General features: G+C 48.6%; 1 protein-coding gene across 1 annotated transcript in view; it reads right to left on the minus strand.

Annotated features, from left to right (window-relative positions):
• The window catches only part of LOC126235311 (uncharacterized), a 306,085-nt gene extending 303,113 nt beyond the window's left edge, over positions 1-2,972 (minus strand). Inside the window, exons 1-2 of the mRNA XM_049944033.1 lie at positions 2,922-2,972; positions 2,108-2,272 (exon numbers count right to left, since the gene is read on the minus strand). Of these exons, the coding sequence (XP_049799990.1) occupies positions 2,108-2,272; positions 2,922-2,972 (216 nt within the window). The remainder of the gene's footprint in view (positions 1-2,107; positions 2,273-2,921) is intronic.
• Between the last annotated feature and the right edge of the window lie 15,061 nt (positions 2,973-18,033).

The raw sequence follows: 18,033 nt of genomic DNA on the forward strand, positions 1-18,033 counted from the left end.
CTAGATCTTTGCATCTGCTCGACTTCAAAACTTACCTCTCTTATTCTCTCAACAGAGGATACTCGTACGCATGATGTGCTGCATTCAACTCCACACTTTTGGAAATGGCACTTAACTACCTTCAAAGCACCTCGATTTGTCTGCAGCAATCGACGAAACACTGTAAATGCTTGAAGAGATGCGTAGTGTCATACAAGCTACCGCTAAACGGGAATAAACAAAACCAGAGCAAGTGTTCGATTTGTTCCAGTATTGAACACTTGACACCTGATTTATAGCGACTGATGCATTTGCTAAGAGACAGCTGACAAAGTGTGGCCTTAACACGCTCTGTATATCATGCGAACCTAGTTATTCTGTGACTCCACTGTGGTCTCAGACGTCGTCAGGTGATCTAGGAAAATAAGCTCTCATTGTTGGTGCTCAAAGCGAAAACAACGTATAGGCATAGGTGTTCTAAGTAATCAAGTTTTTGTGTGAAGTTTCCGGAGAAGCGATGTTGCCCTTAATTTATTCCTCCGTACGTATTCTTTTTGTATCTCGAACTTTTTCAGTGCCGTTTTGGAACAGTGTGCTTACAGGATAGTAAACACACAAAATTCCAGGTAGTGTTTCACGGAAATGATGTCGTCTTCCCTCCAGTGATTCCCATCTGAGTTCACAAAGCACCTCCCGAACACTCGCGTGGTGATCGAACCTACCGGTGACAGGGAACTGCTTCGATGTCTTCATTTAATCTGACCTAATGGGGACCACAAACAAAAAAACGGTTCAAATGGCTCTGAGCACTATGCGATTTTACTTCTGAGGTCATCAGTCGCCTAGAACTAAGAACTAATTAAACCTAACTAATCTAAGGACATCACTCACATCCATGCCCAAGGCAGGATTCGAACCTGCGACCGTAGCGGTCGCTCGGCTCCAGACTGAAGCGCCTAGAACCGCACGGCCACTCCGGCCGGCGGACCACAAACACTATAGTAGTATTCAAGAATGGGCCGCACTCGTGTTCTATATACGGTCTCCTCCATCTTTCCTGGAATTTTTCCAATAAACCGAAATGGACTATTCGTCGTACCTATTAACGTCCTTCGGTGCTCGTTCAATTTCGTATAGCTTTGCAACGTTACTCCTATGTATTTAACTGACGTGACTGTGTAAAGCAGCACACCATTAATGCAGTATTCGAACATTACACGATTGTTTTCCGTACTCATCTATATTAACTTATATTTTCCTACATTTAGATCAAGCTGCCATTCATTACACGAAATAGATAGTGTCTAAGTCATCATGTATCGTCCTAGAGCCACGCAACGACGGCACTTTCCAGTATACTACGGCTTCATCAGCGAACAGTCTCATATCGCTGCTCATCATATCCATCAGTTTGCAATATGGCACTGTGTCATACACTTTCCGGAATTCTTGGAATATGTAAATCTTCCTGTTGAAACGTTCCCTTTGAAAAATTACTGACACACAATATTTTTTGGCGCAACGCAAACTGACTTTCAAAAATCCCTACAAAAGAATGGCCCTGACTAACATTAACCTATACGTTTCACAAATCACTTACCTCACCAAAAATCTTCGTTACTCGAACTACTGCAATACAACGAGCGCCACTACTGCCAGCTAAATAAAAGATTCAAACTACTGAAGGCACTAACTACTGATAGGCATAGTTAGCAAATGAATGATTTTGATAAAGAACAAACAATGTATTTACCTTACTAGTGTTCAAAAGTCATAATATATATAGCAGTTCATGACATCCAGTCTTACAAATTTCAAAATTCCGCCATTTCTCTCCCCACATCCACCACTGCTGGCGGCTCACCTCCAACTGCGCCACGCTACGCGCTTTTAACATCCAGCTGCCCAACACTACAATGGCAGACAACAATGCAAACCAGCCACAGACTGCACACAGCACAGTCAGTTCATACAGAGCGCTACGTAGCGTTACCAATATAAAAACATAAACAGCCTACTTACACTGTTCCAGGGTACATTGATGGTTTCATCCACGATTTATACATCGAGTTACATATAGCTAATCCCGGACATAAAAAGCAGGAGGAGGAATATAAGTTGTACTCACAACATGGGAGAGAGTTTCGGCGAGGAGGAAGCGTCCAAACTGGTCGTCCCCGACGGCGGAGACGAGCAGCGGCGGCGGGCCCGTGCGGGCGAGCGCGTCCGCCAGGTTGCGGCCCACCCCGCCGCCGCTCTGCGTGCAGCGGCCGCGCAGCGTGCGCCCGTCCGCCTGCAACACACCACAACCACGTCCACTCTTCACCCAGGCTACATTGCCGTCGCGTAGCGCGTGCGTTTCGTCGGCAGCCGCAACCACAGGATTTCGCAGCCTGGGAGAGAAATAAAATTTTGGGTTTGATACCACGGTACTTGTACCGAGTCCTGGTGTATCAGGATGGCCAGCCCAACCTAGATCCGGTGAGCTGCAAGGAGTTCAACGCCAGCGGATCTAGGGCAACGGTTACTACCACAATGCGCGATAGCAAATAGGGACTGATGGGATTAAAGGGACCACATTATGAGATCGACAATCCGTTCATCCTACATGCATCAAGCAGGGAACAGTCCTCAGAAAGAAAGGACACAGTAGACAAGTGATGAATTAGAGTGTAGTTGAAGAACAATAAAATCAGGAAATAGGCACCAAGTAGAAGTGAGGGGAGGGGAAGAGTGAAGGTGGAGGGGCTGCTCCATCCAGAAAGCAGTTGCATGCTGAAATGTGCCTTCAAGTCAATGTAAAATTGCATCAGAGGAAAAATTCTCCAGGTATGCGACATTTAGAGATACGAGTAGTTTGAAAATTTCGCTTAGATATTTTGCCACGCCACGAAAGCCCATTCCAATAGCGATGGGACTGATTCTCATTGTATTTATTAGACTCTTAAATGACTTCCCTTTCTCCCATCGCCTTTCTGAATTTCTTCCGTCATTGTTCATTGTCTTTTTGCCCGTGAAATTTCAATACAAATCGCTCACTGGGGAAGATGTTCAACGAAAGAGCCAACACGAAACTAAAATTGTTTAGTCATTGAACTATTGCGATTTCAGTCCTGTTGAAATCGGCCTCCTGTGAAATAACTTACAATTTTGATTAGTTGGGGGAGGTATAAAAATGTGTGTTTGAAACATGTCTACTAAGTGAAACATCTATATGCAATTAAGTAATTATTCAAAAAATGCCTTTACATGAGCGACTCTTACAAAATAGTACCAACGAATGGAGACATACAGAATCAAGTGACGCAAATCTTGTCGTGACACAAATACACCGCCTTCAATTCTGCACTGAATACACTGCATCTGTTCAGTAGGGAGCACAGTACACTGTACCTTGGATGTGTGTATGCAAAACCAGTTCGTCTGTCGACAGTAGAGCAGTCAGCATAAACCACTTCCGACCTGAGAGATGCTTCAGTGACAGCCAGAAACTGGGCGAAAACCATGGGTCAACAGAATCTATCAGACTAAAGGATATGTCGAGATAGATCCAAGCACAGGGTGAACACCAGGGAGGTAGTGTGATTGCTCCATGACAAGAATTGACAATCTGGGAAACTGGAGCTCAGAACAGAGAGACACTATGTAAACTGCCATTGAGACTGCAATCCTTGGCCATTGTTGTGGCAGGTGGATCTTCCTAACAGGAAAAAGGACGCGGTTGTTCGGATGATCAGGAGAGCAGCGAATGTGTATCACAAAGCTGAGCGGCAGTTATTGGCGCCTGATTTGTGGTGGAAGGACCCCATCTTCCGGGAGTAGGCTGTTCACAGGGCTATACCGAAAAGCAGCAGTTGCGAGTCAGATCCCACAATGGCGTAACGGGTCTAGCATCGGCAATGCTGTAGGCGATGCCGAGTGATATGTCAGATTTCCCTAATCACGACGGGACAGGATCAGAGGTTTTTAAAGCCACACAAAAAGAGTTAGCGCAGTATTGTTGGTAACGAACTTGACTGACTGTTTTCGTACCTTGCAGGGATATTACATTGGCTGTCCCCGCAGTAATTTTAAAACTGGAATAAAAAGGGCGCATTGCTCAATCTGTAACAGCTTCTTGAACTTTTCCTCAGATTCTCCTCAAAGTAAATTGATTTGTGCAGACATTAATAAGCGCACCTGGCAAAAAAAAAAAAAAATTAATCACCCCGCAGGACAACTGCACTGTAATACCACGTAACGCTGCTTCTGGCTTTGGTAACGGTCTCCGAACAGCGTGGAAAGAGCGTCCACAATTTTCTTCATGTGTGTCACATCCAGCTGAAGCAATTCACTGATCATTAGCTCCCGCTTCATGTCCACTGTGAAACTGGAGAGTGGAACCAGGTCACGGTATAAAAAACGAAACACCCAACAATCATGAGAGCTCGGTCTGCACTACATCCTCCACACAGTGAGTCGAACGCCTCACAGGGTCGTCGGTGCACTCAGCACCTTGCAACATTTAAAAAAGAGGCAAAGTCGGGTCTTGTCGGACCACAGTACATACGTCCAATCGGCTGCTGTTCATCTTCTGTGTTGTTTGGTCCACTCAAGACGTGCTATCTGCTGCCGTGAGCAATCGCCTTTTGCAAGATAAATCACTCCAGATGTCCGAAGAATGCAGCTGCCTTTCACAATATTCCCTCGGAATGCGGTTGAGATGGAACTGAATTCTATGATAGCAGCATTTCCTGTTGGGTTTGGAACAGATTATCATGGACAAAGTGTCACGATCTCGGGTCCCTGTCGGTTAGGATCTTTTGGTGGTCACTGTTCTTAGGCCTTGTTACACGGCTGCGAGAGGTACACCACACGTTGGACAGGTTGGTTGGTTGGTTTGTGGGATTAAAGGGACCAGACTGCGATGGTCATCGGTCCCTTTTTCCAAAAAAAATTAAAACCGCCCAAAGAGAAGAAAAAACAAACAGCAGGAAAGACGTCAGACGACACAGGACGAAAAAGACTCCGACAGAGATCAGGCAAAACAAAGTAAAACACACAGAGTGTGACGGTGGTTGGCCGACCATAGAGAAAAAAAAGAGGAAAAGCCAACCACAAAGAACACATTAAAAACTCAGTTTAAAATCAGAGGCTAAAAGCCAGAATCAACGCTAAAAAACAAACACTCAGATTAAACTATAAAAAACCCCTGCCCGAATAAAACGCAAAACTAAGTCCACCATGGCAGAGTCATCTAGTAAAAGGGCAGGGAGCGTGTCAGGCAGTGCGAACGTCTGCCTGAGCACAGCTAAAAGCGGACACTCCAATAAAATGTGCACCACAGATAAAACGGAGCCGCAGCGACACAGAGGTGGGTCCTCACGGCGCAATAAGTGGCCGTGTGTCAGCCGAGTGTGCCCAATGCGCAGCCGGCAGAGGGCAACAGACTCCTGGCGGGAGACCCGAATGGACGACCGCCACACAGTCGTCGACGCCTTGATACAACGGAGTTTGTTCGGTACGGGCAGGTTGCGCCATTCAGCGTCCCATAAAGCGAAAATTTTGCGGCGTAATAGTGCCCGCAAATCAGTCGCCGGGAGGCCAATCTCCAGAGGTGGTTGACTGGTGGCCTCTTTCGCCAGGCGGTCAACATTCTCATTCCCGGGGATCCCAACATGGCCTGGGGTCCAAACAAAGACCACAGAGCGGCCGCAACGGTCAAGAGTAGACAGGGACTCCTGGATAGCCATCACTAGACGGGAACGAGGGAAACACTGGTCGAGAGCTCGTAAACTGCTCAGGGAGTCGCTACAGATAACAAAGGACTCACCTGAGCAGGAGCGGATATACTCTAGTGCTCGAAAGATGGCGACCAGCTCAGCAGTGTAAACGCTGCAGCCAGCCGCCAAGGAACGTTGTTCGGAATGGTCCCCTAGAGTGAGCGCATAACCGACACGACCAGCAACCATCGAACCGTCAGTGTAAACAATTCCAGAGCCCTGATACGTGGCCAGGATGGAATAAAAGCGGCGGCGGAAGGCCTCTGGAGGGACTGAGTCCTTCGGGCCCTGTGCCAAGTCGAGCCGAAGGTAAGGGTGAGGAACACACCATGGGGGTGTACGCAATGTGGCCCGGAAAGGAGGTGGAACAGGGAAAAATCCAAGCCCGGAGAGAAGCACCTTAACGCGCACGACGATCGGACAACCCGACCGGGGCCGACGCTCTGGCAGATGGACGACCGACTGCGGGAACAGCACACGGTAATTTGGATGCCCGGGCAAGCTAAAAACATGGGCAGCATAAGCAGCCAGTAATTGTTGGCGTCGGAACCGCAGTGGAGGGACACCTGCCTCCACTAGTAAGCTGTCCACAGGGCTGGTGCGGAAAGCACCAGTGGCAAGGCGTATCCCGCTGTGGAGAATTGGGTCCAGCACCCGCAACGCAGACGGGGATGCTGAGCCATATGCCAGGCACCCATAATCCAGACGGGACTGGATTAACGCCTGGTAGAGCCGCAACAGGGTAGAGCGGTCGGCGCCCCAGCGGGTGTGGCTCAAACATCGCAGTGCATTGAGATGCCGCCAACACGCCTGTTTGAGCTGCCGAATATGAGGCAGCCAAGTCAACCGGGCATCGAAAACCACACCCAAAAACCTGTGTGATTCCACCACCGAAAGAAGTTCGCCGTTAAGAGAAAGCTGCGGCTCCGGGTGGACAGTACGTCGCCGGCAGAAATGCATAACGCAGGTCTTGGCTGCCGAAAACTGAAACCCATGCGCTACAGCCCAAGACTGCGCCTTACGGATAGCGCCCTGTAGCTGACGTTCAACAGCTGCAATGCCAGTAGAGCTGTAGTAAAGGCAAAAGTCGTCAGCATACAGGGAAGCGGAGACAGAATTTCCCACGGCCGCAGCAAGCCCGTTAATGGCTATTAAAAACAGACACTTAAAACAGAACCCTGTGGCACACCGTTCTCCTGGACGAGGGACGAACTATACGAGGCCGCGACTTGCACGCGGAAGGTACGACACGACAGAAAATTGCTGATAAAAATCGGCAGAGGACCCCGAAGACCCCATCCATGAAGCGTAGAAAGGATGTGATGACGCCATGTCGAATCGTACGCCTTCCGCATGTCGAAAAAGACAGCGACTAGGTGCTGACGGCGGGCAAAGGCAGTACGGATGGCCGACTCCAGGCTCACCAGATTGTCGGTGGCGGAGCGGCCTTTACGGAACCCACCCTGAGACGGAGCCAGAAGGCCCCGAGACTCCAGTACCCAATTCAAGCGCCGGCTCACCATCCGTTCAAGCAACTTGCAAAGAACGTTGGTGAGGCTAATGGGACGGTAGCTGTCCACCTCCAGAGGGTTCTTTCCAGGTTTCAAAACGGGGATGACAATGCCTTCCCGCCATTGCGACGGAAACTCCCCCTCGACCCAAAGACGGTTGTAAAGATCGAGAAGGCGCCGCTGGCAGTCCACTGAAAGGTGTTTCAGCATCTGACAGTGGATGCCATCTGGCCCAGGAGCGGTATCAGGGCAAGCAGCTAGGGCACTGCGAAATTCCCACTCACTAAATGAAGCATTGTAAGATTCTGGGTGGTTGGTGCGAAACGAAAGGCTCCGACGTTCCATCCGCTCTTTAATGGAGCGGAAGGCCTGGGGGTAATTCGCAGAAGCGGAACTCATAGAAAAATGCTCTGCTAAGCGATTTGCAATGACGTCGGAGTCAGTACAAACTGCTCCATTCAGTGAGAGCGCAGGGACGCTGACAGGTGGCCGATAGCCGTAGACGCGTCGAATCTTGGCCCAGACCTGCGATGGAGTGACATGTAGGCCAATGGTGGACACATACCGCTCCCAGCACTCCTTCTTGCCTTGGCGGATAAGGAGGCGGGCCCGCGCACGCAGCCGTTTGAAGGCGATAAGGTGGTCTATGGAGGGATGTCGCTTGTGACGCTGGAGCGCCCGCCGGCGATCTTTAATCGCTCCAGCGATCTCAGGCGACCACCAAGGCACAGCCTTCCGCCGAGGGGACCCAGAAGGACGGGGAATGGCAGATTCGGCGGCAGTAACGATGCCGGTGGTGACCGATTGAACCACCGCATCAATGTCATCAGTAGAGAGAGGTTCAAAAGCGGCAGTGGAGGAGAACAAGTCCCAGTCAGCCTTATTCAGAGCCCATCTGCTAGGGCGCCCAGAAGAGTGACGCTGTGGTAGTGACAGAAAGATCGGAAAGTGGTCACTACCACACAGGTCGTCATGCACACTCCATTGGACAGACGGTAAGAGGCTATGGCTACAGATTGAAAGGTCAATGGCGGAGTAGGTGCCATGCGCCACACTGAAGTGTGTGAAGGCACCATCATTTAACAGCGAGAGATCGAGCTGCGACAATAAATGCTCAACGATGGCGCCTCGACCTGTTGCCACTGACCCACCCCACAGAGGGTTATGGGCGTTGAAGTCGCCCAATAGCAAGAAAGGTGGCGGCAATTGGGCGACCAGTGCAGCCAGGACATGCTGCGAGACATCACTATCCGGTGGAATGTAAAGACTGCAGACGGTAACAGCCTGTGGCGTCCACACGCGTACAGCGACAGCCTCTAAAGGCGTCTGGAGAGGGACAGACTCGCTGTGCAGAGTGTGAAGGACATATATGCAGACGCCACCAGACACCCTTTCATAAGCTGCTCGGTTCTTATAATAACCCCGATAGCCACGGAGGGCGGGGGTTCGCATTGCTGGAAACCAAGTTTCCTGGAGAGCAATGCAGAAGAAAGGGTGAAGGCTGATAAGTTGGCGGAGTTCAGCTAGATGGTGGAAGAAACCGCTGCAGTTCCACTGGAGGATGGTATTGGCCATGGATGGGAAAGGCGTGAAGGGACTGGGGAGGCAGATTACGCCTCCGGGGCCCCTGCTGCTACTGAATCACCACCTGTACTACAGCCATCCATTGCTTCCGAGGGACTGGCGAGATCCAGGTCCTCAGCGGATGCCAGAATCTCCACCTCATCTTCGGACGCAGAGGGAGAAGGTTGCGGTGGGACAGGTGCCACCGCAATTTCAGGATTCTTGGGAGCCTTTTTCTTCGACTGCTTTGCGCGCTGTGCCTTTGGTGGTTCTGGCTGGGAGGGCCTCACTGGGTCAGTCTCAGGGACTGAAGACGACCGCGACGCCCTACGACCAGCGACCGGTGTTTTTTTGGCAAACTTGCGGGTGTCCGCTTTGGCACTGGGCAAAGCCTGGGATGGGAGGGCCCCAAGGGGCCCCTTCCGGGCGAGAGGAGCCGAAGAAGGCTCACGCTTCTCCGGCTGTGAAGGGGGAACAGATGTCCCCGGTGGTTGGAGTGGTGTTGCTCCTGAAGTAGATGGAGCAGGAGCAACAGGGAGTGAAGTGCCCCCCACAACCAAGGGGGCCAGTGAATTCTGTCAGAGCTGAGTCCGAACTGTTGGGGACGACACTGAAGAGGTTCGAACAGGTGTTGCAGCAGCAGCATAGGTGGACGGCATGGGCACAGGATGTAGCCCGTTCAAACTTCCGCCGTGCCTCGGTGTAGGTCAGGCGGTCCAGGGTCTTATATTCCATTATCTTCCTTTCCTTCTGGAAGATCCGACAGTCCGGCGAGCAGGGGGAATGGTGTTCTCCGCAGTTAACACAGATAGGAGGCAGGGCACATGGAGTATCGGGATGTGAAGGACGTCCACAATCCCGACACATGATGCTGGAAGTACAGCGAGATGACAAGTGCCCGAACTTCCAGCATTTAAAACACCGCATCGGAGGAGGGATATATGGCTTCACATCACAACGGTAAACCATCACTTTGACCTTTTCGGGTAATATATCACCTTCGAAGGCCAAGATGAAGGCACCGGTGGCTACCTGATTATCCCTCGGACCCCGATGGACGCGCCGGACGAAGTGAACACCCCGTCGTTCGAGGTTGGCGCGTAATTCATCGTCGGACTGCAGAAGAAGATCCCTGTGGAATATAATACCCAGGACCATGTTGAGACTCTTATGCGGCGTGATGCTAACGGAAACATCCCCCAACTTGTCACAATTGAGCAACCTCCGTGACTGGGCAGAGGATGCCGTTTTGATGAGCACAGAACCAGAGCGCATCTTGGACAAGCCCTCCACCTCCCCGAACTTGTCCTCTAAATGCTCCACAAAAAACTGGGGCTTGGTCGACATGAACGATTCCCCATCAACTCGCGTACACACAAGGAACCGGGGTGAATAGTCTCCACTGCATTCTTTTGCCATACGTTCCTCCCATGGAGTGGCCATGGAGGGAAATGATCGTGGTTTGTATTTCCTGCCGTTGAGGTTAGACCTCGATCGCTGAGAGACTGCTGGTGGAGGCCCACCAGCGAGAGATGATGTACCACGCTTCATTGCGGGTCATCCGCCCTGATGCCACCTACTCCGACCAAGGGCCCTCCCCACGGGCGCCACCCAGCCGCAGCAATAGCCACCTGGCAGGACGGCCATTGCCGGGAGTCCTGATGCCCCAAGGAGATGGGCATCTACTCCTTGGCATACGTGGGGAGTTAACGGCGCAGGCATCAGTAGAGCGATCCCTGTGTTGTCAGGGGGCTACAACCAAGAGGGTACATGGCGGTCCCACCACAACGGACTGGCTACCGTGCTGGATCTTAGGTGCAAAAATTGCCAAGGTCGTCGTCGCAGTTAAAAGAAACACTGCAGTGTGCAGCATGGTAATCGCCCAAGAGATCGAAAACGAGCGGGACACCATTGCAACGACGAGAAAGACGGCTAAAGGTCTAATTGCACGACGGATACAGTGCACCATGTAAGGCGCCCTTCCCCAATTGGCTCGCTCTTCGGAATAATTTAGAAAGATGGAGGTGAAACCCGAGAGGGGACCAACACATAAGGCCGAAACATTTGAGACTCCTTTTAGTCGCCTCTTACGACAGGCAGGAATACCGCGGGCCTATTCTTACCCCCGAACCCGCAGGGGGCACACGTTGGACAGTCCGCACTGAAGCACCAACGAATCGGGAAGCTTCATTCACGTTGTGGCCATGAGCACGTCGAAACACGACACCTCCTTTCTGCCAGTCAGTCACGTCTCCACGCTGACCCAGCTTACTGCACTCACAGGCAGATACAAACCGCTTCACTGGCAATTGTTACGGCAGATATGGAGACTCTCCCACCGCCTGGTACCAATTTGCACCTTCTACAGCGTTCCAACTTCACCGATGTTTTCTTTTAAAATGGTGGTTAATATTTTGTCTACAATGACGTTTTCCACTCTGCAACGGACTGTGTGCTGATATGAAACTTCGTGGCAGATCAAAACTGTGTGCCGAGCCGGTACTAAAACTTTCGCGGGCAAGTGCTCTACCAACTGAGCTATCCAAACACGGCTCACGGAATCGTCTCACATCCTTATTTCCGCCAGTACCTCATCTCCTACCTTCCAAACTTCACAGAAACTTTTCTGCGAAATTTCTGAAGAGAGCAGACTTCGCTGCAGAGTGAAAGTCTCATTGTGGAAACATTCCCCAGGCTGTGGCTAAGTCATGTCTCTAGAGTAACTTTTCTTCCACGAGTGGTAGCCCGCAAGTTTTGCAGCAGAACATCCGTGAAGTTCTGAAGGTAGGAGATGTGTTACTGGTGGAAGTAAAGTTGCGAGGCCGGGGCACGAGTTGTGCTTCGGTAATTCAGTTAGTAGAGCATTTGCCCACGAAAGGCAAAGGTCCCGAGTTCGAGTCTAGGTCCGGCACACAGTTTTAATCCGCGAAGACGTTTGAATATTTTGTCTAGTGAGCTTACAGCAGTCCTCGTTCTCGCAGAAGGAAGGTTAAAATTGAACGTCCCGCTGTCAGTGACATCACTTTAGACTCTGGATTACACAAGAATGGGAACTACAGTGATATTCGTGGTTTAACGAGACCAAGAACAATGTATTTCAGGTCAGCTGGTCGGGGACTTGAGCGCCATTACTGAGGCGTACGGCCCGTAGACGCTAGGTTATTAGAGCTGATTCACATTGCACGCGCTAGGGAAAGGTTCGGAATTTGGTCTGCAAATAAGGGAACTCCCCATCGCACACCCCTCAGATTAAGTGGTAAAGTGGGTCAATGGATACCCAGTCAAAAACTGATCACAAATCAAACATGACAACAAACAACAGTAAAAATGAGAAAAAGAAGCAAAATAGAAACAGTGAGGGGTTCAAGCTCAAGATGTGTAAAATCGTGCGAATTGCAAGAACCACGGCGTAGTGGCTGTGTTCTCACGGTGTTGGACTGCAAACGGGAGATCCGTGTTCAAAGCTCCCTAGTGACCCATTTCTTTCCACAAGATTATGAACGTTCCGTCCTCTCATTGACATGTCTGTTTTCATTTTTTAGTCTTGGCAACTGTCATATTGTACATTGCTTAGAACACAGAATATGAAACATGTGGTAAGAATATATTATCGTCGTAGGTAAATGTGATGAACAACCAGGGCAGACGTGATGCCGCATAGACGTCTCGCAGAAATGAAAACAGCAAATAAACGGGTGTGAAATACAACAAAGGAAGTCAAGATCAAAACTTCCAAAACGGAACTGCTATGGCCGACTTGCGTAGAGCAAATACGACGTACGCACGTTTGGATATCCCTTCCTTACACCTCGCTGTTGCAAACGGGCGGTACACCACGACACGCACAAATTTGAATACAGCGAACAGTCACGTCAATGACTGCAATGACTGGACGACAGTTCACAATTTTGTGAAAAAAATAAAAAATGAAGGACGGCGCACAAGAGAGATCTGAACACGGATCTGCCCCTTCACATTCCAACATCGGACCACATAACCATGGCGCGGTGGCTACCGAAATTTGCTCGATGTTGCACTCTTGAGCTTTGACAGTTCACTGTTTCGATTTTACTTTTTTTTTTTTTTTTCAAAGTTCAGAACACCTAGTTTCATGCTTTATCTTTGTTCAGTTATTGACGGGATATCCACTGGGCTATGTTACTACTAAATCTGAGGGGGGGGGGGAGGGAGGGTGCAATGGAGAGCTCCCCTTTTAAGAAATTATTCAGCCATTCGCTTTAACTGACTAAGCGAAACCGTACAAAACTTAAATGATGGTTGTAAGAAAATCAAACGCCTACAACCGTCCTTATGATATTTATTGAGTAGCTACCAGTTTCGGCGCTTCAGTGCGCCATCTTCAGGTCTTAGCAATGCTGGAGGAGTTTTCAAGATCCATATATACGCTGCATCATCAGTGGCCAACAGAATTGGTTTACGCATACTATCAGTAACTGTGGTGTCAGCACAACTTGATGGTTGGAGTGCTGACATCACAGTTACAGATAGTCTGCGTAAACCAATTATGTTGGCCACTGGTGCAGCGTATATATGGAGCGTGATAACACCTTCAGTGTCAACAAAGGTCTGAAGATGGCGCACTGAAGCGCTGAACCTGGTAGCTACTCAATAAATAACATCATAAGGACGGTTGTAGGCGTTTGATTTTCTTACAACAGTGAATGGCCATGGTCCCCAACACCTCCGGTCAAAAGGATGGATATACAAAAACTAAAATTATGGTGGTCTGTTGGGGTAAGAAACCCCCTTTACCAAGTAAAAAATACTGGCTCAGAGGCTCGATCATGCTTGTTTTTAGTTAATATACAGCATTACCTAATTTCAGTAACACAAAAATTAAAAACGAAAAATATTGAAAAAGATGATTAATAAAGAATGAAGTAATCGTTCAGTCAATTCATGCGATCTCTCAGCATCATACACGTCGTTTACTTTATCCAATTAGAGCGTACTCTATTGGCTGCAAAAACTATTCCTTTCATGGAAAATATAATTCAGAGATACGTAAAATTTATAAATTTTTCTGTTTGGTAGGCCTAAGTTATAAATCTAATGCCACCTGGACTACTACACTGAGACTATTTGTAACATTATTGCCAGATTACCTACTGTTTCTCCACAACAGGTCCGATTTGGACAGTGGCTGTTGGGAACGGCAGGAGGCATGGCTTGCCCCCGCATTGCCATTGCGACTGCCGAAGGGAGAGGAGCGGTGAGGGGAAATCAGCTTGCCGCAGTCCTGGAACCATTACCCTTAACAATGTGCACATTAATATTTCGCGTCCAGGGGCAGTTTAAGGTTAGCAGCGCTCGGAGATAAATGAAATAGACGGATGCCATACCCCTTGACTTCCGTTAAGCGTTTGACTCGGTGCCCCACTGCAGACTCCTAACTAAGGTACGAGCATATGGGATTGGTTACCAAATATGTGAGTGGCTCGAAGACTTCTTAAGTAATAGAACCCAGTACGTTGTCCTCGATGGTGAGTGTTCATCGGAGGTGAGGGTATCATCTGGAGTGCCCCAGGGAAGTGTGGTAGGTCCGCTGTTGTTTTCTATCTACATAAATGATCTTTTGGATAGGGTGGATAGCAATGTGTGGCTGTTTGCTGATGATGCTGTGGTGTACCGGAAGGTGTCGTCGTTGAGTGACTGTAGGAGGATACAAGATGACTTGGACAGAATTTGTGATTGGTGTAAAGAATGGCAGCTAACTCCAAATATAGATAAATGTAAATTAATGCAGATGAATAGGAAAAAGAATCCCGTAATGTTCGAATACTCCATTAGTAGTGCAGCGCTTGACACAGTCACGTCTATTAAATATTTGGGCGTAACATTGCAGAGCGATATGAAGTGGGACAAGCATGTAATGGCAGTTGTGGGGAAGGCGGATAGTCGTCTTCGGTTCATTGGTAGAATTTTGGGAAGATGTGGTTCATCTGTAAAGGAGACCGCTTATAAAACACTAACACGACCTACTCTTGAGTACTGCTCGAGCGTTTGGGATCCCTATCATGTCGGATTGAGGGAGGACATAGAAGCAATTCAGAGGTGGGCTGCTAGATTTGTCATTCGTAGGTTTGCTCATCACGCGAGTGTTACGGAAATGCTTCAGGAACTCGGGTGGGAGTCTCTGGAGGAAAGCAGGCGTTCTTTTCGTGAATCGCTACTGAGGAAATTTAGAGAACCAGCATTTGAGGCTGACTGCAGTACAATTTTACTGCCGCCAACTTATACTTCGCGGGAAGACCACAAAGATAAGAGAGATTAGGGCTCGTACAGAGGCATATAGGCAGTCATTTTTCCCTCGTTCTGTTTGGGAGTGGAACAGGGAGAGAAGATGCTAGTTGTGGTACGAGGTACCCTCCGCCACGCACAGTTTGGTGGATTGCGGAGTATGTATGTAGATGTAGATGAAATGAGTATCTTCCAACTAGAGCCGATTTTCTCCGCGTCTGGGAATACCAATAAAATCGCCAAGTTATCGTGGACAAACAGTGCCTTACCTGCCATGATAGCAATAAACATATAAAATACGTTGATCAGCCAGAACATTACGACCACCGACCTACTATATATATATATATATATATATATATATATATATATATATATATATATATATATAAACCTGTTGAGGCGATAGCATTGTCACCTGGTGAGGAATGACTGCTAGTCAGACACATGCACGTTGAATGTAGTGCCGTGAATTTTCCAAGCGTTGAAAGGGCGCTCAGAAAACGAGCTGCAACTCCCGGGCAAATGCTATTCACCCTCCACGGTCGACCCTCTCCATCGGCTGCCGACCAACAAAAGACAACGAAGCACTGCAGCACCACCTATATCAAATCTTGTAAACCAGACCACGTTAGTGAAATTCTTGACGTGTTACAAACTTTTCGTTAAAATGACACTCATCAACAATTAAATGGATTTCATTACAATAAAACATACCAAAATGAATGACTTCTCACGCTGACTACACTCCCACCTCCTCCCAAATTCCAATCGTTCTAATACGCATACTGTTGTAGTTATCGATAAAAACAATGAATGATGCCATCTCGCATTATTTTAAGAGAAATGAAAGAAAGAAATTATATATAAGAATGTACAATATCAAAAAGGTACACAAACTATCCGTTCTTGCGATATTCTGTTCATGGGTAGCAGACACCAGATACACTGATCAGCCAGAACATTACGACCACCGGCCTATTATATATATATAAACCTTCCAGGCGATAGCAGCGTCACCTGGCGAGGAATGGCTACTAGTCAGACACGCGCACGGTGCATGCGATGTCAGTGAGCGTGTTGTCCGTGTGTAGAATGGGTAAGGGGGCGCGATCTGAGTTTGACCGAGGGCAGACTGTGATGGCCCGGAGTCTCGGCACGAACATTTCGGAAACTGTACGACTTGTCTGGTGTTCCAGGAGTGCTGTGATGAATGACTTCAACATGTGGCGAAACCAATGTGAAACCAAGTCCACACGTCGTGGGGTTGGGTGGCGATCCCTCCTTACCAAATGTCTAACGTCGTAGGCTGGGTAGACTGGTAAAACAGGACAGGCTGCGAACTGTGGCGGAATTAACATCCGACTTTAATGATGGACAGAGTACAAGTGCGTCTGAACATGAAGTGCACCGAACGATGGGCCTCCGCAGCCGACGACCCATGCATGTGTCAGTGTTAACATCACGACATCGCCAACTACGATTGAAGTGGGCACGTCACCATCTGGACGTTGGCGTAGTGGGGCAGAGCGTTACATGGTATGATGAATCCCGATACCTTCTTCATCATACCGATGGGAGAGCGCGAATCCATGGTCTTCCATGGGAACAGCACCTTGACATCTGTTCTGCGAGACGGAGACAAGTTGGCGTGGCTCCACTGTTCTCTGGGTAACTTCACGTGGCCATCCATGTGTCCAGTGGAGCTCGTGCACGGCACCGTGAAGGCCAAGGAGAATCGTCCACTGGTTGCAGACCACGTACGCCCCTTCATAACGATCATGTTTACGAGGGCAGTGGCGCTTTCAACAAGAGAGTGTGTCAGGTCACAAGGCGAGGAGTGTGATGGAGTGGTTCGAGGAACACAGTGGAGCTTCCAATTGATGCGACGGACTCCATCTCGCCATATATGAAACCGATCAAACACATCTGGGATGTGATTGAACGTGGCGTCAGAGCTCATCGCCCTCCTCCCCGGAATTTACGGGAATTAGGTGACCTGAGTGTGCAGATGTGGTGCTAACTCCCTCCAGCGAACTACCAATGCATCATTGCTTCCATGCCACGATGCGTTGCCGCTGTTATCCGTGCGAAAGGTGGACATACCGGCTGTTAGGTAGGTGGTCATAATGTTCTGGCTGACCAGTGAATATTCAGCCTGAATTTAATATTGCTCAAAAAGTTTAATATCATTGAAATTTTGTTTCAGTCACATCGCTGGAAAAGACATTGCAGCTGAAACAACGCAGATACAATACAACAACCGTTTAAGATGTATATCAATCAAAGAACAAGAAGTTTAAATTAAACCGACACGTTCAATCGTGCATTAATAGCAATACTTGTTATGAGTGTAACTATCGCAGGAAGATTTAATATCTGAACAATATTTATTAACGTTAATCAACTAGTCCTTACTGTGTAGTCTAGTTATTTCAAGTAAAAGTAAAATGCTCTAAAAGCTTCTCAGCCATCTTCACTGACTTCATGTTAATTATTAACAATGAAATCCAGTAAAAAAGTGAATAAAATGAAGAGTCGGGACACGTAAGCACCGAACACGTATAAGCAAGTTCACGAGTGTGTGTTTTGCCATTAAAGCTGACTATGTGAATGATGTAGCCAGGAAGTTCCAATTGGGCCTTGTCGGTAGCGACAGTGTTAACGCAGCGATACCACCTTTGCATCTGGGGAAAAGTTCCAACTGTTGTCTCTCGTCTGAGATGTTGGCATCTCATGTCTCATGAGTCATTATAGCAGACCGCTTCGTCTTCAGAAGAACAGTTGGAACGTTTGTCGGTTACACAGTTGCGTTTTGCTCAACGGTAAACCGAGGAGCGCGTTCTGTCGCACATAAGTTTTGGCCTACAGAGAGATTGCACCAGTTCTAGTGAGAGATTGCACCAGTTCTAGTGAGAGATTGCACCAGTTCTAGTGAGAGATTGTCAGGGAGGGGG

This window comes from Schistocerca nitens, chromosome 2 (genome assembly GCF_023898315.1).
Source record: "Schistocerca nitens isolate TAMUIC-IGC-003100 chromosome 2, iqSchNite1.1, whole genome shotgun sequence".
In the NCBI taxonomy this organism is placed as follows: domain Eukaryota; kingdom Metazoa; phylum Arthropoda; class Insecta; order Orthoptera; family Acrididae; genus Schistocerca; species Schistocerca nitens.